Consider the following 9,079-nt stretch of genomic DNA (forward strand, 5'->3'; position numbering starts at 1 on the left):
GTCTCATGCAAAAAGTATCAGAACCAAAAGATGCTGGGCAACCATCATGTGGCTTGGAGCAGCTCCCACTGTTGACCCAGAATATCCGACTGGCAGATGTTGGTCACTAATCTGCTGGACTCATTTTCTAAGCATAGGCCACTGACAAAATGTTGGATGAAGCTACCTTTCATCTTCCATTTCTGCAAGGGAAAAAGAAAGAAAAACAATAGCATATGAAACGTGTCCTCTTCTTTCCTTCACTTCTTCTTTTCTCTATGTGTCCCTAAATACCTATTTACTAATGGAAAGAGTAATAATTCAGCAAAGTTTTCAATTTCTTCTTTAATACACATTATCATTTTACATTTTGGTTAGGCCTTTTTCTAATCTCATGGCCTTGGCTGATCTTCACAAGCTAAGCCAGTCAGAATTGGTTAGTTTTTGGATGACAGACCACCAGGAAAATCCAATTAAGAATTTGATTTTTTTTTAAACCTCCCCCCCCACTTATTTAAGACCACAAAAACAAACCACTCCCATATAGTGAGCAGGAAAACCACACAGAAGAATTGAGCTTGAATTAAAGGAGATTTTACTTCAGATTCAGGATCAATCCATCCACGAAACAGCCTTATTTTTCAGTAAACCCTCTTAATGATAAAGGAGTACAAAGTCCATTAGCCAGTCTGTGATGGAAACATCAAGGTTGTTTTCCTTTAAAGGGTGGAACAATTGGAATTCCTGGAGTTCTAGCTAAGGAATTTAGAAATAAACTAGTATATATTTTGAACCACTGACATTAAATTGCTTTTGCTTCTTTGTAAATCATGTTTTTGGTTATCCAACTGATATTAAAGTACATGTATATAATACAGCTGCAATGCAACTGTATTGTAGCTAGGACAGACCCTTTGGAGTATAAGGGCACATGTGGGGACCCAATGCTTTCCTAGATAGATTTCTATGTATCTAAAGAGGGAAAGCATCTTTATATTTCCCTGGAAATTTCAATAATGAGGTAATATAACCTCCTTTTAATAATTGGATATCTATTTGAGTACATACAAAGATGCACTCTCCTCGCCAATCTTGATCACTATTTCTGGGTCTCCAGAAAGTTGCCAAGATAGTGGCAGAGCTCCAAGTATATTTTGCGCTAGAGGAACCTGACTGTCTGAATCTTTTCACTCAGGATTCTTGCCAGGATAGAGGAGGAAATTGTTTGGATTACTCTGGTGAACAACATGCATTGTTTTAAGCACCATTACCCCCATAGTATTATTCTGGATCACTTGCAAGGTGGGGCACTGCTCTTAGTTGTTCTGTTTCTTCCTGAGTGGGCAGTGGCAATAGGGGAGAAAAAGAGGTCATTTGTGGGGTGCCTCAAGGTTCATCTCTCTCCCCCCATATTATTTTGCACTGATGTAAAGCCATGTGGAAGACATTAATTGGATCACAGTCATGCTTAATTATAAATCACTTCCCAGGATGACACAGATATATTGGAAGTCCTGGCCTGGAGCCTGGAAGCTGCTAGACTCCAAGATCGAATCCCTGTAAGATTAAAGTGCTGTTGCCCAGAAGTCATCTAGCATTTTATTATTCTGGACTGGAAAGCCTACCTTAAAATAGCAAATCTGCCTAGAGGTCCTCCTAGATAGTGTGGAAGGTCTTTGATTAGTTTTCACTGGTGTACCAGTTGCATCTCTTCCTGAAGCATGATGTCCTGGAAGCTGTTACCCATACCCACACAACCTCTTAGCTATATTACCACAATGTGTTGAACATGAGACTATCTTCCAAATCTACCCAAGAGTTACATCTCATACAGCTGGCTTCTTGGAATCTTCACGTAGAACCAACCATCCGGTTCATTCATCCCAAATGGGTAGGCTGAGAATGTTTCCTATGCAAGACTGAAGATGGGGTCGGGGATAGAGTAATATGCTTTTTTAAAATGCCCCTTTATTGTGGAATGGGTTACCTCCAGCAGTCTGAAGGGCTGTTCTGAGAATTTTTAATGTGTGAGGAACTCTGCTTTTTTTTCTGGCATATTTGAGGTACCATTCTACCCCACATTTCTGAGATTTTTTGGTGACCTCCCACTCAAATAATAACCACGTTTGACATGCTTCATTTTGGGGTGGGTGGGTGTGTTTGATGATGTTGTCTGCTTTTGGTGCCTGCTGCAGTTCTACTTAAGTTTCTCATAACTAATGCTAATCTAGTTTTAGCCAATTAACATGCAAACAACATACAGTAACTGACATTAATACAGTAGATGGTTTCTGTGGTTGTGATTCAACTCATTCGTACAAATCAGCCTATGAGTAAGCACTATCTGAAGCCTCCACCTCTTTTATTGATCTGAGAAAAGGCAGCAGAAAAGAGAGGAAGCACAGAGAGGTATTTCTACGTAACAGCTGGAGATTAGTTAACTGTTTCATCTGCCCTGTGACTTTACCTAAATCATATTTTCTGTGAAATGGAGACCTGAAACAGAAACCCAATCCCTTCTGCCCCAGACAGCTGGCTTTGCATTTCACTCCTCCTATGTATTTGGAAGTCAGCTAATATAGCAGTGATGGCGAACCTTTTAGAGACCAAGTGCCCAAACTGCAACCCAAAACCCACTTATGCATCGTCAAGTGCTGGGTGGGTGTGGCCCATTGGATGGGTGTAGCCCATTGGGTGGGCGTGGCTGCGGTGGTAATGACAGACTGGGTGGGACTAAAAAGTTCAATCAATCAATTTCAACTTTGCAAGATCTTTTTTTTTCTTGCGAGAAGTTGAAATTGACTGATTGAACTTTTTTTTTTTTTTTGCACACGGCGGCGGAGGCCTAAAGCCAGCTGAAGGCCTAGGACTGGGACGACGGCGCGCGTGCCCACAGAGAGGGCTCTGAGTGCCGCCTCTGGCACCCGTGCCATAGGTTCGCCACCACTGTAATATAGCATAATGAAACTTTACAATAAATAGCAAACACAATATTAGTTCGGGGTAGATGAAATTCCAAAATGCAAATTGTGTGGCATCGTCACTAAAAAAGACGAGAGTGTTCTGTAGCTGAATGGTTAGAACCCTCTTCTCTGCAGGGCCTTCTACGTCACCTTCTTTAGCATTACAAAAGATGCTTTATGACAACACAATCTTGGTAGCCTCGCATCCCACAGGTACAAAATTGATTCTTGTCTCGTCTGCTTGGCTGACAAGGGCAACAAGGGACAAATCGGTAGCTTCTATTGAATGGGTGAAATTCATAGGTTGATAGAGCACAATGCAAGGAGCAAATAGCACCATTCAGTTGACCTGATCTTTTTTTTTTTTTTTACTACATTAATGCTAGTGCACAATAAGTATTCCTCCCAAATCATTCTTCTCAGGCTAGCATCTAAGCTGTTTTAGACTATCAAGATCCTTGATTCTGGCTGCAAATACGTATACAGATATTAAATGCTATAAATATCTAAGGGCAAGGGCCCTTATTAGCTTTTGTCTTTAATACTTTTTTTTAAGAAAAAAAACACCAGCTGTGCCTGCTTATTCACTTCTCCAACACATTGTTTGAGTAGCTGCAATTAGCACCAGGCTGCAATCACATTAGCCTAAATAGCAATGGCCTAAATAGCAGTTGTTCTGCATCCTTTGAAATGAACCCCCCCCCCCAATGCTTCAGATTTAGGTGCTACTGCTATTGCAACTGTTACTCATGAAAGAAGACTCTGATAAAGTTGTGGCTTCTTTAAGGAATCCACTCATTAAAGTTGAAATCATATTGAGCGCTGTAGGGACAGAAAAGCAGGATATTAACCAAACACATGAATAAATAGCAACAGCAGATGGAAATGATATGATCTCAGCTGCTGGAGATGAAATAGCGTGTGTGCAGACCTTTCCAAAATTTGGAAGTAACTGCTAGCAATTTATATGTATAATGTTATATGTATATAGATTATTTATTATATATACCATTATAAATATATGTACAATTTATATGTATCAGTTATACCTCACGTCTATTTTTTTGCAGCCATAATTGTGGATTAAATTTACCCTAATAGCTTTCATGTATACAGTATACGTCATATTGCAGCATGTAAGAAAAATGCACATTGCCAGCTTTTGCCAGAGTCTTTTTGAGTGTATGACCATAACAAATTTAATGACAAATTTAAGTTTTGTTAAACAAACAAAATTGTGTGTTGGTAATTGTGCCGATTTGGTGTTCTAGTTAATAGTAGGAAGGAGAGCTTGAGTTCTAGTCCTTCCTGAGGCATAGAGACCAGCTGGCAGATTTTAAGCCAGTTAATGTCTTTCAACTCTATAGTGGGAAGCTAACTACTATTAAAGTTCACACCTGACCAGCATGATAGACTACAATCCACAATGGACTGATTCAGGCTGAATACATATATTGGGGAGGACAGTAGTCTGGGTTCACAAAGTTAGGCAAGTTTGACCAAGATTTAGAGCCCTTAATCTAGCAAGTGGAGCATCCCCTCACAAAATGGCTTACAATGACCAACTGCAAAGCATCCATTGATTAGAAAGTGAGTTAACTGCCAGATGTCTTCAACTTTATAGTGGGGCTTTGCAAGATGCTAAGGCTTTGAAACATGCCAAGTTCATATTTGATTGTTTTAATTCCAAATATCTTTTAAAAACCAAGCAGGGAGAGAATATTGCAGGCACAAAGAGGCTACATTCGAGCCCAAGGTCATCACCTACCCAGTGGTAGGATTCAAATATGTGAACAACCGGTTGTCTGTGTGGATGCCGCTTCCAGAAGTCCGTTCTGGGCCTGGGCAACAAACTTTTTTGCTACCGGTTCTGCCGAACTGGTGCGAACTGGCTGAATCCCACCACTGCACCTACCTCCCCAATCTTAAGTGGTCCTTTGCAAGTTCTACACTGCACTCCAATTACTACAGCATCACTCAAGAGCAAAATGAATAGCAATGGCAACAGCAGTAGCACATAGATTTATATACCACTTCATAGTGCTTTACAGCCCTCTCTAAGTGGTTTAAAAAGTCAGCATATTGCCCCCAACAATCTGGGTCCTCATTTTATCAACCTCGGAAGGATGGAAGGCTGAGTCAACCTTGAGCCGGTCAGGATTGAACTCCTGACAGTGAGCAGTGAGTTAGCCTGCAATACTGAATTCTAAGCACTGTGCCACCACGGCTCTGAATTCAAAACTCAGAATATTCAGAAATACTTGAATACAGTATTTCTAAATAAAGGTCAGTATAAAGATCACAATATGTATATGTTAAGTTTCCCAGAGTGGGCAGCCAAAAATTTTGAAATGTAAATTATTATAACAAATAATCTAAATAATTCCATAACAAACAGAACAGAGATTGTCTAGGTGAGATCTAATATACAAATTCAGGCTAGCTATGCCAGGAAGAAAAACGTCTTGGAGGAACACTCTCAACATTAGAAAAGAGTTTTGTTTTCAGCAGAGAGATGATATAAACAAACCTTATAAATGGATTAAGAAGACAAACTCTTCTACATCGCCTGCAATCTTTTTGTATAGGCACAGGAACATTTTCTTAATAGTGTTAATTAGAGGTTGTGTTTCTTTAGGAAACTTGGAGATCAGAGATTCTGTTTGTTGGTTTAAGAAAGATTGTTTGGAGACCATGGTAGTCCTTGACTTATGGCCACAATTGGATCAGAACGTTTCAACTGAATTGTGCCCGATTTTACTGCTATTTTTGCTATGGCTATTAAGCCAATCACCATGGTCATTGAAGGAATCCAGCTTCCCCTTTGGACCTTGCTTGTTAGAAGCTAGCTGGGAAGGTCACAAATGGTAATCACATGACACCAGGATACTACAACCATCATAAATACATGCTGGTTGCCAAGTACCCAAATTTTGATCCTATGACCATTAAAACACTGCAACAGTAGTAAGTGAAAGGATCAATTGTAAGTTGCTTTTTTCAATCCTGTTGTAGCTTTAAACAGTAGCTAAATGAATGGTTATAATTTGAGAACTACCTGTAATTTGAATTCTAATTCAATTAGGACTAGAGCTACTTTGATCACTTAATATAAGACAATTCCCCATAGTCTCTATGCCGGTCTCTCTTTCCATTGTGTTTTGTTTTGTTTTATCTTTCTGAAATGGTTGAGACTCAGGATTCAGCATTTAGATGCTCCTAATCTTTCTTGTAGACCAGGGGTGTCAAACTGCCGGCCCGCGGGCTGGATGCGTCATGGCAAAACCGCACCCACCCCATTGCCGGCAATGGAAAAAAAGTCACGATATGCCGCGACATGTCACGTGACATTGCGAGTTTGACACCCCTGTTGTAGACTGTCCCCTCTAAGCTAACATTAAGGCATTCTGGCCAGTTGTATTTATAATATCTGTATTATCTGAGATAATCCAGAGATAATCCCCCATCATTTTAATCTGAACCAGCTTCTGAAGACAGGGAAGAGTCTGAAAATTAATCAAATGAAAAGTACTTTTGCTTGAGGAGAAATTAATCCAGGACTAGAATTATTTTATTGTCATGCCTTTTAACATTGTTTGTATGTTTATACATTGTGTTAAACAATGACCTGGATTAATTTGATTGGGTTTGTTTCACCATTAAAGAGAAAAATTAACTGAAAATATTTATCAGTTTTTACTGCCAATCTAGCCCAGTTCATAACTGGTGGTTAAGAAATACCTCAGGAAAGAAGGAAAAACATTGGGACTTCTACTTCTGGCAGAAGTAGGCAGACACTAAATACCTTTGAGCAGGAGTCCTCAACCTTGGCAACTTTAAGACTTGTGGACTTCAACTCCCAAAAATCTGGCTGAGGAATTCTGGGAGTTGAAGTCCACAAGTCTTAAAGTTGCCAAGGTTGAGGACCCCTGCCTTTGAGGGCCCTTCAAATTTTACCCATTTCTTTTCATGTGACGATACGCAAGGAATAATCCTTTCTTTCCAACCATCAAGGAAAACTCAGTCCTATCAGAGACAATTGATCATGATAGTTTTCTGGATTAGGGGCCCATTAATCTGTAACCACTTTCAGATGCAGTTGATTCTGTTCATTGGTTCTTCAGTAGCAGCCCATAACAGCAGGGTACTGTTGTTTTTACAAGAGAACGATTACTTACCGTAATATATTTTCTTAGGGAGGTAATTAACGTCTTGAACTTTATGTCGTCGACAAAATTATTAGTAAGTCAAGTCACTTTAGTATTTCATTCTATCCCTTATTCTTACTTTTGGTTCCCATCTTTAATATACGTCCCCCCGATGTAAAGGTGTTGGGAACGTAGAACAAATTAGCTATCTACAAACAATGGGCTTGATTTCATTAATTTCCTCCCATATCCCATCCTGCCGTTCCATTTTTCAAGATGCCACCCAGAGTGCGGTAATGTAACGCAGCTATGTTTGAAATTTTCCATCGAATAGCTTTGCTGGCTCTAGACATTTTGACGCCCCAGGCACAGTCATGTTCTGATCCCCCCCTCCCCTTAGTTTGGCTCATCTTCTGATTTTGTAGGACTTTCAAAAAGGCACCCTCTTGTTTCTTTCTTTTCTTTGAATTTTTGAGCTTGATACTTAACGATTTTCAGCCCTGGACAATTTTTCATTTTTTTCCTCAGACATTTTCACTCAATATACTGTGAATTACAGTAAATGATTTTGATTATATCAGTACCCATTGCTATCATAAGGCAACAATTTCGTAAAATTATATTTAAATATTAAGTGGATACAAATGTCCACAAACATTAGTGCACAGAGTGTGCTGTTACTGCTTCCCTGGGTATAATTTTGATAAGCTGATAATCATGTGACTTGCTTACTCAGAACCTTCATGCCAGACCTTTGCCTTGCTTTGGTAATGTTACTAGATTCTTGAGGTCCATAGCTGTAATAATTTCTCTTTTGTGACTTGTAACCTCTGGTTAATGTACTGTTTGCTACCTCTTGACCAATTTTGTGCTCTTTGAAAAACTTAGAAAAAAATTCTAAAGCACCAAAAAAAATGATCATATTGTGTATTTCAGAAGACTTTTCAATTTTGGAACCCCCCTAAAATTTAACACCCTGGGTTGCCTAAGCCTAGAACCAGCCCTGCTTTATTGCATAAAAGTATTATTAAAAATGCACCAGTCTTGGGCCTAGAACTATGAAGATGAATCTGTTATAGTAAGGAATATAAAAAAAACAACAGGAAAACTGAAACAAAACCAACAACTTTGCCTCCCCCCCCAAATCTATCTACATATAGCCTTCTTATTAGGACTAGAAAAAAGTGACTATTGTAGAAGCACACACAAAATGTCTATGTTATCAATCAGAGTCGAGATAAATTCTGGAGAATTCTCCACTTCACTATAAATGTGATTAATTGGGTGTGTGTGCCCACATACTGGTCAGAAACCTATTCAGAAAATGGCAGGAATAAAAGAAGCAGTAAAATTAATAGAGTTGGTAACTACTGATTAAATTAATTGCCTGTAAAATAAGGCATCTAATTTATAAAATTAATCAATCCTTTATCTGCATACACACACATCATCCTCCTTCCAACAGAAATAGCAGATGAGGAAAAGGAGGGAACAGATCACAGATGGGATATTTGAGGAAGGGAATCACTCAGCACAGCGAAGGAAAGACAAGAGGGGAAAACCAAACTGAATGGAGATGAGCAGGAGGTTGAGGAATTATCCAGGGAAGGTGGATAAATACTTTTTTAGAGGGAGAGCATCTGTTATGAGACAAAAAAGAGGAAGAAGTTTCTTTGCTTTTGCCTTTTTGAGTCCTGAGATCTCTAGAAAAATAGTTTGGAGTTCAGTGACAATGCTGGTTCCCTCCATGGATTCATACCAACCTTTCTAGTCCTAAATGAGACAAATGTTTCTTTCTCCTTTAGGCAGCTTCTGTTTCAGTAAAACCTGTTTCCTTACAAGAGCATCAACTTCTATTTTGTTTATGGCTTTGATGTCATTTGGGCAGCCAACACAAGTAGCAATAACAATAGCATTTAGCATTTAGACTTGTATACCACCCCATAGTGCTTTACAACACTCTGTGAGTGGTTTACAATGTCAGCATAT

The 9,079-nt window shown here is 39.2% G+C and overlaps 1 protein-coding gene across 1 annotated transcript in view; it reads right to left on the minus strand.

Annotated features, from left to right (window-relative positions):
- Window positions 1-20: 20 nt before the first annotated feature.
- GALNT16 (polypeptide N-acetylgalactosaminyltransferase 16) overlaps window positions 21-9,079 on the minus strand; it is a 185,048-nt gene continuing 175,989 nt past the window's right edge. Inside the window, exon 15 of the mRNA XM_015823874.1 lies at window positions 21-182. Within this exon, the coding sequence (XP_015679360.1) occupies window positions 45-182 (138 nt within the window). The 3' untranslated portion in view covers window positions 21-44. The remainder of the gene's footprint in view (window positions 183-9,079) is intronic.

Source organism: Protobothrops mucrosquamatus, unplaced genomic scaffold, assembly GCF_001527695.2.
Source record: "Protobothrops mucrosquamatus isolate PMUCROS unplaced genomic scaffold, P.Mucros_1.0 scaffold2021, whole genome shotgun sequence".
Lineage (NCBI taxonomy): Eukaryota > Metazoa > Chordata > Lepidosauria > Squamata > Viperidae > Protobothrops > Protobothrops mucrosquamatus.